Source organism: Cottoperca gobio, chromosome 10 (genome assembly GCF_900634415.1).
Source record: "Cottoperca gobio chromosome 10, fCotGob3.1, whole genome shotgun sequence".
In the NCBI taxonomy this organism is placed as follows: Eukaryota; Metazoa; Chordata; class Actinopteri; order Perciformes; family Bovichtidae; genus Cottoperca; species Cottoperca gobio.
The window spans coordinates 2,146,981-2,167,033 of NC_041364.1; the positions used below are offsets into that span (position 1 = coordinate 2,146,981).

At 45.2% G+C, this 20,053-nt stretch overlaps 1 protein-coding gene across 1 annotated transcript in view; it reads right to left on the bottom strand.

Moving 5' to 3' along the window:
* LOC115014996 (rho guanine nucleotide exchange factor 37-like) overlaps positions 1-20,053 on the bottom strand; it is a 21,264-nt gene continuing 1,211 nt past the window's right edge. The window contains exons 2-8 of the mRNA XM_029442160.1: positions 6,519-6,632; positions 6,208-6,377; positions 5,822-5,969; positions 5,599-5,727; positions 4,410-4,605; positions 3,599-3,768; positions 1-1,728 (exon numbers count right to left, since the gene is read on the bottom strand). Of these exons, the coding sequence (XP_029298020.1) occupies positions 1,510-1,728; positions 3,599-3,768; positions 4,410-4,605; positions 5,599-5,727; positions 5,822-5,969; positions 6,208-6,377; positions 6,519-6,632 (1,146 nt within the window). The 3' untranslated portion in view covers positions 1-1,509. The remainder of the gene's footprint in view (positions 1,729-3,598; positions 3,769-4,409; positions 4,606-5,598; positions 5,728-5,821; positions 5,970-6,207; positions 6,378-6,518; positions 6,633-20,053) is intronic.

Genomic DNA, 20,053 nt, shown 5'->3' on the forward strand with positions numbered 1-20,053 from the left:
CTGGAGACATTTCACATTTACATCTCATTACACAGTCTGACATGATGAGAGCGCTGTGTACCTGTCAGTCTCAATACACTCCTGCCTCCAGGTGAGGAGACCCCACACACACACACACACACACACACACACACACACACACACACACACACACACACACACACACACACACACACACACACACACACACACACACACACACACACACACACACACACACCTTCATATCAAGCACACACACAGTTTGCTCTCTGTGTGTCCAAGCGTTGCAGTTAGCTCGCTAACACACGGATGCTAACAGGCAGTCTTTCGTTTTCAACTGTCATTTTGTCGCGCTGAGGATTCTGGGATACCTCTTCTCGTAGAGGTCCGCTGACCCCCACGCTCCTTCAAAAGCTACCCTCCCCATCATCTCTGGTGCTTTGTAACAATGACCATAACAGATGTGCAGTGCAACTTGAAGATCGTCCTTCAGCCTGAAGATGCTCATGAGCAAGACGCAACACAACTACCAGCACCGTCGCTTCCTTCATGTCCTTCATGTCCTTCATGTCCTTCATGTCCTCAGTAAAGCAGAGACATCTTAAAAACACTGTCTATCGAAAGTTATCCTCGCTGTTCAGATTGTGTGACTGATTGTGTGACAGGTTTACCTCGTCCACTGAAGCAGCACACTTCTCACCGTCAGGTCGTTTCTGATGTCTTGCTACATTTCGACGACATTAGTCGGATCATTTTGTGAGACTCCACTTTGGAGAGCAAGAGATATATTTTTGGTGTGGAGGTAAAAATGTTATTGCAGAAAGAGAAAGTCAATAAGCTCTTTCTTGTAAAAGGTTACGACATTACTTATCCAATCAGAGTCTCAGGATAGAGCGCGTTGAACGCTGTAAAGACTTTTACTTTTACTTCCTTGGAATTTTGCAAAAGAAGTTGGTGTACCACAAGTCCTTTAAACGGGTACTTACTGGCTCTAACGTCTCATTTAAAAGCACTTTGGTCACAACATGCTACTGCTCGAGAAGCACGTGCACCTCAAATAATAGAATAAAATAATACTGCTGAAGGTGGCGCTCAGCCAGAGAGCTGTACAGCAGCCGGGGGCGGCTTGTTTAAATCCTTTTTGATGAGTGAAGCGTTTTGCTCGTTGTTTTTTCCGCTCTGCACGTCTCACAATGTTTGCAGGAGCAACCCGTCGATACCGTTTCTCCCCATCGTCCAAATTGAGAAGCGGGCCTTCTGTGGGGGGGGGACGGCAACAAGTGGTCGGTGTTAAGATAACCGTAGCTCACTTTCAGAGTCGCCCGAGGCAAGCTGCAAGACATATCTGAAGACACAGACACTACTTTCTCACGTTAAGATTTACCGCAACAGAATAGCGGTTAGCTAACATCCCTTCTACGCTGTGCTGTTAGAGGGATGCAGAGGCGAGGCACAGGGGATTCACTGGTTGCCTATCAACGATTAACAAAAAGGCGTGCTGCTGTTTTCCCTCTCCCTCCTTCCCTCTTAGCAGTAGGGCTTGTGTGTGCCAGCTGGCCCAGTCCCCATAGGCATGATAGTGAGGTAGTTGGAGGGCACGTAGCCTCTGCTCCCACCGCTCGCCTGCACCAGACTCCATTCAGGATTCCCTCGTTTGTCGTGGGCCTCCAGGACACGAACCGGCTCGCCGGACCGCATCGAAACCTCATGGTTTCCTCTCGCTGTGAAGTCATATGCTGCCAACACCTGGAAGAGAGGATGCACAGTCAGAAACAAGAGTGAACGTCAGCCATGACAGGTACGCTGTGAGGCTGTGGAGCTCTTTCCATAGCAGAGAGCAAATGATGCGATAAGAGGGAAGTGTAGAGACATCTCTGTTAGTCCGTGACTTTACTAGTAATAGAGGGGGGGGGGGGGTGTAACATTTGGCAGAGGAAAGGTCATGCTCAGAAAAGTTTATCTTCTGTAAAGTGTCCACATTCAAGCATCAGATCGACATGATGTCCTCAGATCTGGGCTGAATGCTAACGCTAGCTTGTTAGTTCTCTCTGCATCATGCATGTTGACTATGACTATCACGATGACTATCATATAACATTGAACATGCTAACTGTTAACATGCTAACAGTTAGCATGTTAACAGTTAGCATGTTAAGTTCAGATATCATCATGCAGCAACAGAAAGCATGTGTTAAAGCTTGGCAATAAATCTAATATGATCAGTTATTGACTTTCAGAAGAATCATCACCAAGTTACACACTACTTAAAGAAATGATGCACGCACGCACGCACGCACACACACACACACACACACACACACACACACACTAAAGTCTCCCTAATGAGCCCTGTGTTGGTATGACAGAGAGCCGCAGCAGTGCTAATAGCGGAGTTTAGCCGGCTGCTCTGTGTCATTAACGAACCCTTCACCTCTGCTCACCTCTCAGATATGACATTAGCTCTGCCCTGACGGTCTAAACACCAATTAGCATTTAATTAGCATTTTGCTGGGCAGAGTAAAGGAGCAGAACAACTCCTGTTGCAGGAGCCGGGTGAATGTTCGCTGCAGCTGTTTGTGATGGAGTTGAAGGAGTGCTGTGTAGCTAAACGGCGCCTCTTTGTGTTGACGTATGGTCATGACAGAATGGTGGGGCCACAAATGTGACAGGAAGTTAGTAATAATACTATTGTGTGTTGTGCTGTCTGTCAGATCACAGAGCGTTGCAGACAAGACTTCTGCTCTTTAAAAAGGTCGACAGCTCTATGTTCCTCAGACATCGTGTTTTTAGAACCTACATTTCTATTGTAGATAAAACAGAAAGGAGTGAAACAGATGAATAAAACAATCATCTGTTAGCGAGGACAGAGCTGGCAGGTGTGTATGCGGTGTATGTTTTGAACATGAGCAGACTCAGAGTCATGTGGAATAGATGTGGGGAGGAGGGAGCATAAAACACACTTCTATAAAGGTCACTGGAGCAATCACTCACTTTAACAGGCAGTGTAGAGGCCTATCTCTCTCACACACTCACACACACACACACACACACACACACACACCTTTTCTGCTTTCTCAACCACTCACCTAAATCTCCCTCTCTCCCATGTACACGACCACATAAACCATCACACATTTACAAGCCATAACACCCCCCTCACACTCACAAGTGTTGCAAATGTAAATCAATCTCAAAACACACACACTCACACACACTCACACACACTCTCTATCTCAGGCTGCACGCTGCATAAATTAACTCCCAAACCCTTCACACAGTAACCCACTTACAAGGTTAAACAGCCAATTACGGACATTTCCATTAATAACATGCACACACACACACACACACACACACACACCATGCAAGCACATACACACAACATGTACGCACATACACACAACATGTATGCACATACACACACCATGCATGTACGCACACTGATTGATGCTTACTCAGCAGAACGCTGTCACATCGATCAATAAAAGCTTTAGACACACAGAGTCTGTAAAGTGTAATTAAGGAAATACACACACACACACACACACACACACACACACACACACACACACACACACACACACACACACACACACAGGTAGAATCAATCCATCACCTGGAAGCACGGCTGGCTCATGACTGTCAGTGTTCGGCTCTCTGGGGTGTAGGAGTGTCTTCTGATTCCCGTCACGCCATCAGGAAGGGTCAGGTGTGGCGAAGGGGGCGGGTCCTCTGTTGGCTGGTGATAACGAATCAGCTTCGAGGAAGGAGCGTACCCTCGCCTGCCTGCATGCATACACAGATGAAGGAGGTGGTGTCCATGTAAAAGCTGTAAAGTGTTCTTATACGTCCGGGCGGCAACTACCAATTATCTTAACGGGATTTTCTTAGCAAATAAATTCTTTATTTGGTCGAGTAAAATAATTAGAAATTAGATTTGTTCAGAGCTTAAATTGCTTGTTATTCCAAATCTCACAGATGTACTACCGTAGAGGACTACAGAGACGTCTTCATGATCTACTTTGGTAACATTTAGTCAGAAGCAGAACATACTTATTAATCTTAATAAAAAGTATTTATCATAACTTTTACTTTTAAGTTCATAGTCCAGAATCTCACTTGTTATAATCTGAGCAACAATATCTGATCTTTATTAAAAGAACATAAAACGTGCCACGTATCTGCCAAAGCTTACTGACTTATACCAAACTATACCTGTTTGATTGATGGGTGATTGCAATACCACCAAACGACCAAAAGATGGCGCTAAAGAGCTTCATTTAAGAAACGCTGCACATTAAGACTAACAGCATCCGTCACTCTCGGTTTATTAGCTTCTGAACATTTGTAGACGGAGACGGAACAGAAAAGGCTCCTGTAGATAAACATGTTAACTCTGAACCCAGTAACAGGATATTGCTTCTCACCTCCTGCGTCGACCAGCCATCTTCGTTTGTCTCCGCGGGTGTCTGCCTCACTGATGATGGCCACCAGCTCGCCTCTGGCCAGGTTCAGGTCCAGGTCCCGGCTGCCCACCACCGTCACCATCACTTGGTAGATCTTTCCAGAACCGTGTTTATCTGTGAGCTGCTTCAGGCGCCGCTGAGAGGACGGACTCAGAGGCTGAAATAGAGTAAAGAACGTAGAGTGAGATGTAAGGACAGGACAGAAAGTCCTGATTCTGCAGCTTTATCTCGTTAACGTAGAGAAGATCCTGTTGTTGACCAATCAGAAGCCACTATTTTGAGGACCAAGCCTTCACATTTGTACCTAAAATACTTATGAAAAATGTATCCGCAGTCATAGTACACGTTTGAAACCAAAACAATGGAACTGAATGAGGTGGGATGATTCATGGCTGAGTGAATACTCACAGCTGATCACATCAAACGTTTCCTGTCACCGTGGAAACATACTGGGAAGTAATGACGTAAAGGTGCACATATGAATGTGATGAGTCGTGACTCGGCACATTCTTCAGTTTGTACAACACGTTGGACAGTGACGAGCTCAGTAGTAAAGCATCACCTGTCAGAGGCAAATCTACTGCGAGGTTATTGTTATAACCTAAACCAAATCACAACCCGCTCTTTCACTACTTTATGCGTGCAGGTTGCCCGACAGGTTTAAGGAATGTGACGGACAGGAACTACGTTAAAGTCCTTTCACCTGTAGTGCTAGTTATCAGTCTAGATGTCTGCCTTCTCTTACCATGACACTAATAACTACTGAAATGCAGGCGGCAGCTGGAGTCAGAGTTTTACAAGCGTGTCGGAGAACTGCATACATACTCATACACACATATTCTGGTTGTTATGTGCATATGGTCCCTTTAAGTAGCTCCCGGTTCCAGTTTGTATGCAGTCGTTTAAATTCCTCCAATATTAAAGGTCCATAAAGTAACATTAGCCGGGGTGAACATCCCCAACTGCAGTGTCTCATGTTGAGTAACCTTTGCACAGGTCATTGTTGTGTAAATGTTTTGTACAGATTGTGTAAACGCCAATCAAGCGGCTCAAAGTCTGACGGAGGTCAACGGTGTGTTGATCAGCAGGTCTGTCCATCGTTGACTGATATTATGCATGAACACACAAGTATTCTTCGTCAACAACCCACCTGGACGAACGGTGCATTGAGCGTGTCCTCTACACTTCGACACAGAGTCTCCATCCTCCTCGCTCCTTCAAGCACTGCAGACTCTGCCCACTCCCAGAATGCACTGGGGTTGAGAGAGCTCTGAGGGAGCTGGAAGAAGAAATGAAACCAAAGTTTTCAATGAAGCATTTGAAAGTCATCAATGTTTGGAAGAAACGGTGCCGCGTCACACGTATGAGGTCACCTGTTGTGCAAAGCTCTGGAACAGCTGCTCCATGTCTGAGGCGAGGTCTTTGTGCAGACAGCTGAACGTGCCCAACATGCTCCAGATCATCTGCAGAGCCAAACCATTGAACTGAGGAAGCTCATTGAGAAGCAACGTGTTCATTGTCCTGTGAGGAGAGGAGACGTTTACGGGCAACTTTAGGAGACAACCGAAGATTTCCTTCATGCTGAATCATTAACTCTTATCTTAACATCACTTCCAAAGGAAAACAGAAAGAGGCTGTACAAATAAAGCCAAGGAAGTGGATCTTAAAATCAGACACACGGTGGAAGTCTGGCACGTGCAGCAGACTCTCCACACACACGGGTCCAGCCCGTCATCTTAAAGGACCCGTCTCTCTCTACCTGTACGTGTTGGCCACATCCTGCTCCTCGTAGCTCAGATTGGATTTGGCTTCTATCACTTCGTAGTCGAGCAGCTTGTCCAGCCTTTTCCTGATCAGGTTCCTCGGGCCCACCAGGAGGTCACGGAGAGCACACAGCGGCTTGTGGATTAACGTCCTCATCCTCTTCTCCTACATGGAAGAATAGATGATGCTCATCATCAGATAAATGCATCGATCAGTCCATTCTTCACAAAGAGTGCGTTTATATATATATAAACTCTTATATATATATAATAATGCAGCACATACGAGAATGTGTGTTAGACTCACAAATGTAGGAAGAATCCACTGCCTGAGAGCAGTAGTGATCTCCTGATAGCAAATAGGCGCCTTCTCTCCATCCAAATCTAAATCAAATTCCTCTGTTTTGCAGGTCAGGAAGCGCTGAAAACCAACAAAGAAGAACAAGCTGTCAAACCCACACACCGGCTCGTTCATTTAAAACACTGCAGGATGACAGAATTCAACAGTGTTCAGGTCCAAATGAGAGGTTGTTGCTTTGTGATATACCAGGAAGTGTCACTGATCCCAGCAAGAGGAACACGTGCACAGCCGGGTGAAAATAACTGGCTTTATATGAGCAGGAAATATGAACTAGCAGGACACAGTGCTGATCCTTGTTGGGTGGGAATAGAAAGAGGAAAACACAGATTTAACCCTGGAGTAATTTTAGAAGAGGAAGGTAAAACAGAGACGGAGTTTACACATGTGACTCAGAAACAACACGGCGACATGTTTGTTCCACTTCTCCAGCGATCAGTGGACCAGAGAGTCGCCAGCTCAGCTCTGTAGACAATCTGGTAATACAAGCAAGTCTGATCTAAACTGTTTTCTCTCTTGTGTTAATGACTTAAGAACAATATTAGGAATTAGGAAGTTTTTCCTTGTGCGATGCGAGGGTGTAAGGACAGAGGGTGTAAGGACAGAGGGTGTAAGGACAGAGGGTCTAAGGACAGAGGGTCTAAGGACAGAGGGTCTAAGGACAGAGGGTGTAAGGACAGAGGGTCTAAGGACAGAGGGTCTAAGGACAGAGGGTCTAAGGACAGAGGGTCTAAGGACAGAGGGTGTAAGGACAGAGTGTCTAAGGACAGAGGGTCTAAGGACAGAGGGTGTAAGGACAGAGGGTCTAAGGACAGAGGGTGTAAGGACAGAGGGTCTAAGAACAGAGGGTCTAAGGACAGCGGGTCTAAGGACAGAGGGTCTGAGGGCAGAGGGTGTAAGGACAGAGGGTGTAATGACAGAGGGTGTAATGACAGAGGGTGTAATGACAGAGGGTGTAAGGACAGAGGGTGTAAGGACAGAGGGTGTAATGACAGAGGGTGTAAGGACAGAGGGTCTGAGGGCAGAGGGTGTAAGGACAGAGGGTCTAAGGACAGAGGGTCTAAGGACAGAGGGGTGTAAGGACAGAGGGTGTAAGGACAGAGGGTCTAAGGACAGAGGGTCTGAGGACAGAGGGTCTGAGTACAGAGGGTCTGAGGACAGAGGGTCTAAGGACAGGGGGTCTGAGGACAGAGGGTGAAATTGATCGTGTCAGGATCATCTTTGAGGATGAATAGGAATGTTCACCCACACTCACACACCACACACACACACCACACTCACCACAACACTGTTAAAGATGTGGAATCTGATGGCCCGCTAATTTATGGATCTATTACAACTGTGTTTCTTCCATTGGGTCAGGAGGTCTGGCGTTAATGTGCGGCGGCACGAGGACACTGAACACGTCTGTTAGTTTTATTTAAGCCAACCATCAGTTCCACAGCTGCACTGACACCACACACACACTGCATGCAGACACGCCCATCTGCTGTGTGAACCTGTGTGTGTGTGTGTGTGGTGTTCAACATGAATAACTCTGGAACACGTCATGATTCTCTCAGGGGCCCTCCCCCCCCATCAAATAAGTAAAACTTCAACCTAGCTTCAACTAAACAGTTTACACAACATCAAATTAGAACATAGTCGAGATGATCAGCTGTACTCGGGTGAGCACTTCACATGTTGGTTTCTGACCGCAGGTTAATACGAATACAAGCTGAACAACAACAGTATGTACAGGATTCTGTTCAGGCTCGCAGGCACAGCTCTAATACTGACGGTCACACACACCACACAACACCACCCGACCCTCATCACTCACACTCACACTCTCTTCTCAAACACGCCTTCTACTCCCTCTCGGGGAGAGTTGAACAATGACACCCGCCATCACCACACTGGAAGGACTGTGTGTTGTCCCAACCACTAACGCACCCTGCATGTTACCCACGTGTTCACTCTTTACTACTTACACAGTGGTCACATCGTTTAGTTTTTACAATATCTATACATTTTGTGTCAAGTTCTCGGGAAATAAAGAAAATACTTTTTTTTTGTAAATTGATTTGAAAGTGCAGTCAACAGCAGCTTCTCATAGTTTTATTTGTTTATTTAAAAATGCAGCTTGTCCCCTGAGCTGCGTTAACACATTAACGCTGAAGCCTCTGGGTGAAGCAGGTACGTTATCTACATGGTGAGGGGTTTTCTTTCTTTACTTGTCCTTTCTCTTACACTAACCTTGAAGGACATTTGGTATTTTGGTTGGTCACACACGACTCTCCCCCTGCCCTCCTGCTGCTCTGCTCCAGCTTGACATCAGACGGATGGGAACAGCTGAGCTCCAGCTGAGCAAGCTCCTCCCTCTGCGTCACATCCACATCAGCTGATACAGCCCTTAGTGGAGAAACGCTCAACTTTAATGAAAACATGTCACTTTCAGAATGTCATGTGCAGTCATGTCAGTGAGTACCCCCCCCCCATGTTGGACAAATAATTAATTAGAAGTAAGAACGTTGCTTCGTCCCTTCCGTGTTGGATAGATAAGAAAGTCTGTTACCTTGGACACCATCTGCAACTTAACACAAGAATTGATTTAAAACATCAAAACACGTTTTCTATCTCACTATTAATTTAAGAGTTGACTAAACGGGGGAAATATTAGTGATCAGTTTATTAATCCACTGTTGGAATTACACCACTTTTCAGATCAAGGTTTACACAGCCGATCATGTGGGGGGGGAGGCGGGAAGTATCCCTTGTTCATGCCCAAGAACTCAATTCTTACTCACTGTGATTGGAGCATTAAGTCAAAGAGGTGGGGCTTAACTGCAACATTGTGCGTCCTCTTTATCATTCGCTGCAGATTATTCTTTCCCATTAAAATGCCGACAAATGACATGTATTTGGATATTCATTAGTTTCTTCTGGATCTTTTCATTTCAGGCATAGTAGATTTTGGGTATGGATACTTTACTCAGGTTGTTTTCAGGATCATGAATGGATATTTCTACCAACCAACAGTGAATGCACAGCAGTAAAATGTGATGTAAAGAGATGCTCTCTGCCTCGAGAGCACTGACACTTGGGCACGGACTTTGTTTGCGGTGATAATTGATGTTGGTCGAGCGTGGCATGTGCCCTTGTTTTCATGAAGAACTGATTTGCAAAATATTTGCTAAAGGCGAACAAAAAAAAACGAAATGTTTTCCATCCAGTGAAAAAGAAATTCAGGGAGACGCGCCTGCATTCATTGAATCAGTATCTATAGCACAAGCATCATCAGGCCTGTGAAATACAGACCGCCAGTCGCTTCAGTCCTTTTATAGTCTCTATCTCGATTATTAATATGATTAGAATCTTACATCTCTGATTAAAACCCTTTCAACCCAAAAACCTCAAGATCAATTAGTGTTTTTGTGTAAAAGGAGCTGTGTAGGAATGAAAGCAACAGCGCTGACACTTCGCCTGTGCCGACACAGGAATTGACTGGCAGGATAGAAATTTTAAATCAGCTTACGTTTTAGATGCGGGAAGGAGCGGAGACTTAAAGAGCATCCAAGTGGCAGGAAGAACATCTGCTGCTATTGCTCTCCAATCATTTTCCCCATTTCCCTCCAACTCTTTCACTTCTTCTCCCCGTTTGAATTCGTTTCTTCTGTGCCTTTACATCTCCTCCTCCTCCGCCTCCTCCTCCTCCTCCTCCTCCTCCTCCTCTCCTCCCCTCTCCCTCCTCTCCCCCTCCCTCTTGAGACCATTTCACATTACATCTCATACAGTCTGACATGATTGAGACGCTGTGTCCCTGTCCAGTCTCAATACAACTCCTTCCCTTCCAGGTGAGGAGACTCCACACACATCACACACACACACACACACACACACACACACCCACACACCACACCACCCCACACACACACACACCACACACACACACACCACCTTCATATCAAGCACACCCACAGTGCTCTCTGTGTGTCCAAGCGTTGCAGTTAAGCTCCTAACACCGGTCTAACTGCAGTCTTTCGTTCAACTGTCATTTGTCGGCGCTGAGATTCCTGGGATACCTCTTCTCGTAGAGGTCCGCTGACCCCCACGCTCCTTCAAACGCTAACCTCTCCCCATCATACTCTGGTGCTTTGTACCAAATGACCATCACAGATGTGCAGTGCAACTTGAAGATCGTCCTTCAGCCTGAAGATGCTCCTGAGAAGACGCACACACAACTACCAGCACCGTCGCTTTCCTTCCCTGTCTTCATGTCCTTCATTCCTTTCATGTCCGTCATTCCTTCATGTCCTCAGTAAAGCATAGACATCTTAAAAACACTGTCTAATAAACTTTCTATCGAAAGTTATCCCGCTGTCAGATTGTGTGACTGATTGTGTGACAGGTTTACCTCGTCCACTGAAGCAGCACACTTCTCACCTCAGGTGTCGTTCTGATGTCTGCATACCTTTCCGATTCGACGACATTAGTCGGATCTTTTGTTGAGACTCCACTTTGGAGAGCCAGAGATGTATTTTTGGTGTGGAGGTAAAAATGTTTTGCAGAAGAGAAAGTCAATAAGCTCTTTCTGGTAAGTTACCGCTTACTTATCCAATCAGAGTCTCCAAGGAATTAGAGCTCGTTGAACCGCTGTAAAGACTTTCCTTTTACTTCCTGAATTTGGCAAAAGAATTGGTGTAACCACAAGTCCTTACACGGGTACTTACTAGCTCTAACTCTCATTTAAAATGCACTTTGGTCAGCACATGCTACTGCTCGAGAAGCACGTAGCACCTCAATAATAGAATAAAAAATACTGCGAAGGTGGCGCTCAGCCAGAGAGCTGTACAGCATCCTGGGGCGGCTTGTTTAATCCTTTTGATGAGTGAATCTGTTTTCTCGTTGTTTTTTCGCTCTGCAGCACGTCTCCAATGTTTGCAGAGCACACCGTCGATACCGTTTCTCCCCATGTCCAAATGAGAAGCGGCTTCTGTGGGGGGGGGACGTCAACAAGTGGTCGTGTTAAGATAACCGTAGCTCACTTTCAGAGTCGCACGATTCAAGCTGCAAGCATATCTGAAGACACCGACACTACTTTCTCACTTTACATTTACCGCACAGACTAGCGTTTTTAGCTAACATCCGCTTCTTACCTGTGCTGTTTAGAGGGATGCAGAGGCGAGGCCCAGGGTATTCCACTTGTTGCCTATCAACGATTAACAAAAAGTCGCGTGCCTCTTTTTTCCCTCTCCCTCCTTCCCTCTTAGCAGTAGGGCTTGTGTGTGCCAGCTGGCCCAGTCCCCCATATCATGATAGTGAGTATTGGAGGGCACGTATCCTCTCTCCCACCGCTCTCCTGCACCAGACTCCATTCACATGATTCCCTCGTTTGTCGTGGGCCTCATGACACGAAAACCGGCTTCGCCGGACGCATCGAAACCTCCTGGTTTTCCTCTCCTGTGAAGTCATTGCTGCCACACCTTGAGATAGGATGCACCATGTCAGAAACAAGAGTGAACGTCCAGCCATGACAGTACCTGTGAGGCTGTGGATCTCTTTCCAAGTCAGAGGAACAATGATGCGATAAGAGGGAAGTGTAATACATCTCTGTTTCGCGTGATTTACTAGTATGAAGGGGGGGGGGTGTAATTTGGTCAGGAAAGGTCATGCGCATAAATTTATCTTCTGTAAAGTGTCCACATTCACGCCTCATATCTACATATGTCCTCAGATCGGCTGAATGCTAACGCTAGCTTGTTAGTTCCCTCTGCATCAGCTGTTGATATGACTATCCTCGATGACATCATATAACCTTGAGCATGCTAACAGTTAGCATGCTAACATAGCATTTTAACAGTGCATGTTAATTTCAGAATATCATCGTGCAGCAACAGAAAGCATGTGTTTAAAAGCTTGGAATAAATCTAATAGATCAGTTATTGACTTTCAGAAGAATCAATCCACCACGTTTACCACTACTTAAAGAAATGATGCCCGCACGCACACACACACACCCACAACCACACACATCACACACCCACACACACACCACACACACACCCACACACACACACCACACACACACACACACACACACAACACACACACACACGCACACACACACACACACACTAAAAGTCTCCCGAATGAGCCCTGTGTTGTTATGACAAGAGCCGCAGCAGTGCTAATAGCGAGTTTAGCCGGCTTGCTCTGTGTCATTAACGAACCTTCACCTCTGCTCATCCTCTCAGTATGACATTAGCTCTGCCCGACGGTCTAATAAACACCAATTCGCATTAATTAGCATTTTGCTGGGCAGAGTAAAGATCAGAACAACTCCTGTTGCAGGAGCCGGTGAATGTTCCTGCAGCTGTTTGTGATGGAGTTGAGGATTGCTGTGTAGCTCAACGGCGCTCTTTTGTTGACGTATGGTCATGACAGAATGGTTGGGCCACAAATTGACAGGAAGTTAGTAATATACTATTGTGTGTTGTGGCTGTCTTCCGGATCACAGAGCGTTGCAGACAAGCTTCTGCTCTTTAAAAAGGTCGACATCCCCCCGCTCTATGTTCCGCAGACCTCGTGTTTTTAGAACCTACATTTCTATGTCGATAAACAAACGGAGTGACACAGATGAATAAAACATCATCTGTAGCGAGGACAGAGCTGGCAGGTGTGTATGCGGTGTATGTTTTTGAACATAGCAGACGCATGAGTCAATGTGTGAATAGATTGGGGAGGAGGGAGCACGAAACACACTTCTATAAGGTCACTGGAGCAGTCACTCACTTAACAGGCAGTGTAGAGGCCTATCTCTCTCACACCTCACACACCTCACAACACACCTTTTCTGCTTCCTCAACCACTCACCTAAATCTCCCTCTGTCGCCCCTGTATCACGACCACATAAACCATCACACATTTACAAAGCTAACACACCCCCCTCACACTCAACAAGTGTGCAATGTAAATCATCTCAAACACACCACTCACACACACTCACACACACTCTGCCTATCTTCCATGCTGCACGCGCATAAATTACTCGCCAAACCCTTCACACAGTAACCCACTTACAAGGTTACAACAATTCCAATTACCGGACATTTCCATATAACATGCACACACACACACCACACACACACACACCATGCAAGCACTACACACAACTGTACGCACATACACACACATGTATGCACATACCACACACCATGCATGTACGCACAACTGATTGTGCTACTCATCGAACGCTGTCACATCGATCAATAAAGCTTTAGACCACCAGAGTCTGTAAAGTTTAATTAAGGAACTAACACACACACACACACCCACACACACACACACACACACACACCACACACCAACACACACACCACACAGGTAAATCAATCCATCACCTGGAAGCCGGCTGCTCATGAACTGTCCAGTGTTTTCGGCTCTCTGGGGTGTAGAGTGTCTTCTGATATTTACCCGTCACGCCATCAGGAAGGGTAGGTGTGGCGAAGGGGGCGGGTCCTCTGTTGGATGGTGATAACGAATCAGCTTCGAGGAGGAAGCGTACCCCCTCTCCTGCCTTCCTGCATACATACAGATGAAGGAGGTGGTGTCCTGTACAAGCTGTAAAGTGTTCTTATACTCCCCGGGCGGCAACTACCATATCTAACGGGATTTTCTTAGCAATAAATCTTTCTTTGGTCGAGTAAAATACTTAGAATAATTTGTTCAGAGGCTTAAATGCTGTTATTCCAATCTCACAGATGTTACTACCGTAGAGACACCTAGACTTCTTCATGATCTACTTTGGTAACATTTAGTCAGAAAGTAAAAAACAGACTACATACTTTATTACTCTTATAAAAAGTCTTTATCCATAACTTTACTTTTAAGTTCATAGTCCAGAATCTCTCACTTGTTATAATCTGAGCAACATAATCTGATCTTTATTAAAAGAACAGAAAACTGCCACGTATCTGCCAAGCTTACTGACCTTATACACACTATAACCTGTTTGATTGATTGGTGATTGCAATACCCCAACGACCAAAAGATGCGGCCAAAGAGCTTCTTTAAGAACGCTGCACATTAAGACTAACGCATCCGTCCTCTCGGTTTATAGCTTCTGAACATTGTAGGACGGATACGGAACAAAAATGCTCCTTGTAGATAAACCTGTTAACTCTGAACCCAGTACAGGATATTGCTTTCTCACCTCCTGCGTCGGACAGCCCTTCTTTTGTCTCCGCGGGTTGTCTGCCTCACTGATGAGCCACCAGCTCGCCTCTGGCCATGTTCAGGTCCAGGTCCGTCTGCCCACCACCGTCACCATCACTGAGATCTTTCTCAGAACCGTTGTTTATCTGTGAGCTGCTTCAGTCGCCAGCTGGATAGGAACTGAACTCGATGCTGAATAGAGTAAGAACGTAGAGTTGGAGATGGTAAGACAGGACCGAAAGTCCTGATTCTGCAATTCTTTATCTTCGTTACAGAAGATAAGATCCTGTTGTGACCATCAGAAGCCACTATTTTGAGACCAAGCCTTCCACATTTGTACTAAAATACTTATGAAAAATGTATCCGTAATCCGCAGTCATAGTACAAAACACTTTTGAAACCAAACAATTGACTGAATGATGTTGGGATTATTCATGGCGGTGAAATACTCCCGAGGCTGATCACATCAAACGTTTCCTGTCACCGTGGAAACATACTGGGAAGTAATGACGTAAAGGTGCACATATAATGTGGATGAGTCGTGATTCTGCACATTCTTCAGTTTGTACAACACGTTGGACATTGACGAGCCCATATAAAGCATCACCTGTCCGAGGCAAAATCTACTGCGAGGTTCTTGTTATAACTAACCCAATGCCCAACCCGCTCTTTTCACTACTTATGCGTGCAGGTTGCCCGCAGGTTTAAGGAATGTTACTGACAGGAAACTACGTTCAAGTCTCTTTCACACTGTATGGCTAGTTATCATTCTCAGATGTCTGCCTTCTCTACATGACACTAATAACTACTGAAATGCAGGCGGCAAGCTTGGAGGCAGAGTTTTACACACAAGCTTCGAGAACTGCAGACATACGCTACACACATATTCTGGTTGTTATGTGCATATGTCCCCTTTAAGTACTCCCCTGTTCCCCAGTTTGTAATCGACTCTGGTTGCAAAGATAATTCCTGTTTTATAGAAGTCTATGAGAAAATGACCCAATCTTTACCTCAGTTAATGCAAACATGAGTTTTTGGTCTATATCGTTACAAGTCTTCTTCAATGATGCTCCGTCCAGAGTAAAAGATACACTTCAGGGCGGGGCTACCTTGTGACAAGGGTCACTACCACACGGTGTTGTTCCAGTCTGGGTGTTGTCTGTTGTTTCTGTTATGATAAGTTAAGTTGGTACACATTTTGGTCGTCTGAAAAAGTCTTGTTTGCCAAACTCAAGGCTTCCAAACCAGTAGTCCACAAACTTCTTTCCATACAGTCTATGATTACTACACTATGATTACTACAGAAGAAGAGATGCTGCCGTGCTCATTGGTTTGAACCTGCTGCAGCCTGCTCTGCTGAGGTAAGGACGCTCTCTCCCGTTACATGGGATTGAAAGAAGCCCCTGAGGCAAGTAGATGTAAGTATCTGAATCCATTTGTTTTCTGGTGTTTTCAAGATGCAAAGCTCTGAAATGGACAAAACAATTAATGTATCTGTCAGTCAAAACCCTCTTTTCTGCAGTTACACAACTCCTGGAAGTCATGTTTAAAACAACCCAGTGAAGCAGCTCCCAGAGACGGACTGCAGCTTCACGCCCTCCTCGTTCTGTTTCTGTCATTAATATGTGTCATGTTGGTGTTTCCCTCTCCGTCAGTATGAATCAATACTGGGAGTTATTTGTCTCACTTTCCACATTTAGCATTTCTTTACTTGTGTTGTTGTCAATAACTCAACTAAGCCTAAAAGTAAACACAAGTGATGCTAATGACACAGAAACAGCCCATCAGCACCTGTGGCTGGACGTTTGCTGTGTTGAGAACAAAACAGCTAAAAGCTCCTGACTGCATCCGACAGGCGACAGACGAGGAGCACCGACAAAACACAGCGTACGGGGAATATCACAAAACACTGTCCCAGTATTTTTATTTCTGTGGGAATAATTTGCTGCCGAGCTGCTTAACATTCACACAGCAGGTGAACGGTGCACTGAAGGCGCCATGAACTCAGCCCAAACAGAAACAAAGCTCAACACAGCATATAAATGTGTGTTTATACACACACACACACTCACTGCAGCTTTATTGTTGCATTTATTTTTGCACTGAAGGTGTATGAAGATGAAAGAGGTACCTGCGAGTCGCTCCTGAGGAAACAAAATGACGAAGGGGGCTCAGAGTTGTTTTATTACACAAGAAAGGGAGACGAGTGAGTCTGATGTTGAGCTGCTGACTCAATCTAAGAAGAAGACGCAGAGTTGAGGGTTCAAACACAAAACACAGGAAGAGACACACGGCAGTAAAGCTCCTGCAGGTGACGGCAGGTCTGCTCTGCCTGCAGAGTCTGAAGCATGTGAGCAGATGTTTACTCTGCAGACATGTTCAGTGCAGCTAGTGCTCAGCTGGCTTCTTGTGCCACAGCGATGCTTGTTGAGGAAGCACGACGCTCTCGTTGTCAACTTCAGTGTCCAGATTCACACGAGGTGAAAGTTCGTCCTTCATGTGGAGTTTCATACATATTGATGGGATTTTAAAGTGACTGTAACTTTGCAAGATATCCGCCTGATTTGAATAACTGAAGCTTCATATCCGCTTCAGAGAACAATGAGAAGCACGATAAGAGATGGTGTGTTCAGTATGAAGAGGAGGAAGGATTAGAACAGCCTCAACGTTCACGTGGACACCTCCCTGTATGTAGTTCAAACCTGCTTCACAAACAACGTGTTTACCTTCCAGCCAACGTCCGCCTGGCTTCGATGTCTTTCTTTCTTCAGTATTTTCTTCGCTGCTGCCGACCGCTCCCCGTCAGACCCGGTGACGTCGACAATAACTCTTCTCTCACTGATGTTCTGGTTGACTAATGTAGAGACATCAGTATTACATTGAAACTGTTTCATAGTTAAAAGTTCCTTGTAGTGACTTTAAATGATTAGTCGATCAATAAAAAAAATAATTGACAGCAATTACTAATAACTAATTCATAATTTACAAGTTAAAACATTCATCTTCAAAACTTAAGCTTTTTCATGACTCCTTAAAACTACTTTAAAACATCACATGAAGCAGGAAGCACTGATCTGCAGTCAGGTATAAAATGCTAACCACAGCTAGCTTGCAAGCTAACTTGCCGACTCAGACGTCACGTTATCACGACTGACGTTGGTCAACATCATGGAGTACACAGCATCTCACACCGGGGGGCATTCCAAACTACGTCCACCTGCAGGCAGTGTAGTCCCATAAAACTCTTTTATTTTGAGTTAACCGAATTAAATCTAATAGATGAAATGATTAATACGTTTTATATTTCACCCGTTAAAATGTTTATTTTAAATAGATAGTTCAATAAAGCAGGTTAGGTTCATTTGCCTGTCGGTATGTCGACCCTGTGATTGGCTGATCTGTCCAGGGAGTTCCCGCCTCTCGCCCAATGAGAGCTGTGACCGTCACCCTGCAAAGGATGTGCACACACACTCACACACACACACACACACACACACACTCACACACAACACTTTTAAAAGATTTGGAATCTGATGCCCGCTAAGTTATGAGATCTATTACACTGGTTTCCATTGGTGCAGGAGGTCTGGCGTTAATGTGCGGCGGCACGAGGACACTGAACACGTTTCTGTTTAGTTTTATTGAAGCCACAAAGTCAGTTCACAGCTGCCACTGACACACACACACACACTGCACTGCAGACACGCCCATCTGCTGTGTGACTGTGTGTGTGTGTGTGTGTGTTCAACATGATAACTCTGGCAACACGTCATGATTCCTCTCAGGCCTCCCCCCCCCATCAAATAAGTTAAAACTTCAAACTAAACAGTTACAAAACAATAAATTATGAACAGAGTCGAGATGATCAGCAGGTTACTCGTGTTACACTTCACATGTTGGTTCTGACAGCAGGTTAATACAATCTGAACAACAACAGTATGTACAGGATTATGTTCAGGCTCGCAGGCAAGCTCTAATACTGACGGTCACACACACACACACACACACACACACTCACACTCACACTCACACTCTTCTCAAACACGGCCTTCTACTCCCTCTCGTGGAGAGTTGAACAATGACACACGCACATCACCACACCTGGAAGGACTGTGTGTATGTCCCAAACACTAAACGCACCCTGCATGTTACCCCGTGTTCACTCTTTACTACTTACACGTGGTCACATCGTTTAGTTTTTACAATATCTACATTTTGTGTCAAGTTCTCGGGAAATAAGAAAATACTTTTTTTTGTAAATTGATTTGAAATTGCAGCAACAGCAGCTTCTCATAGTTTAGTTGTTTAGTTTAAAATGCAGCGTGTTCCCCTGAGCTGCGTTAACAACATGTAACGGCTGAAGCCTCTGAGGTGAAGGCAGGTAACGTTTCTACCTGGTTGAGGGGTTTTCTTTACTTGTCCTTTCTCTTACACTAACCTTGAGGACATTTGGTATTTTGGTGTGTCACACACACTCTCCCCGTCCCTCCTGCTGCTCTGCTCCATCTTGACATTCAGACGGATGGGAACAGCTGAGCTCCAGCTGAGCAGCTCCCTCCCTCTGCTTCACATCCACAGCAGCTGATACAGCACTATAGTGGAGAAACGCTCAACTTTATGCAAAACATGGCACTTTCAGGAATGTCATGTGCAGTCAATGTCAAGGAGACCCCCCCCCCATGTTGGACAAATAATTAAGAGAAGTAAGAACGTTGCTTCTTCCTTCCCGTGTTGTGATAGATTAAGAAAGTCTGTTACCTTGGACACCATCTTGCAACTTAAAACAACAAGAATTGATTTAACACGTTTCTATCTAAATATTAATTTAGTGACTAAACGGGGGAAATATTAGTGATGCAGTTTATTTAATCCACTGTTGGAATATAAAACACTTTTCAGATCAAGGTTTACACAGGCCGATCAGGTGGGGGGGGGAGGCGGGAAGGATCCCCTTGTTCATGACCCAAGAACGTCAAATTCTTACTCAGCTGTGATTGGAGCATTAAGTCAAAGAGGTGGGGCTTAACTGCAACATGGTGCGTCCTCTTTAGCAGTCGCTGCAGATTATTCTTTCCCATTAATGCCGACATGACATGTATTTGGATATTAATTAGTTCTTCTGGGATCTTTTCAGCAGTAGAAGATGTTTGGATGGAGACTTGACTCCAGGTTTGTTTTCAGGATCAGGAAATGGAGATTTCTACCAACAAACAGTGAAATGCACAGCAGTAAAATGTGATGTAAAGAGATGCTCTCTGCCTGCGAGAGCACTGGAGCCACGGCACTTT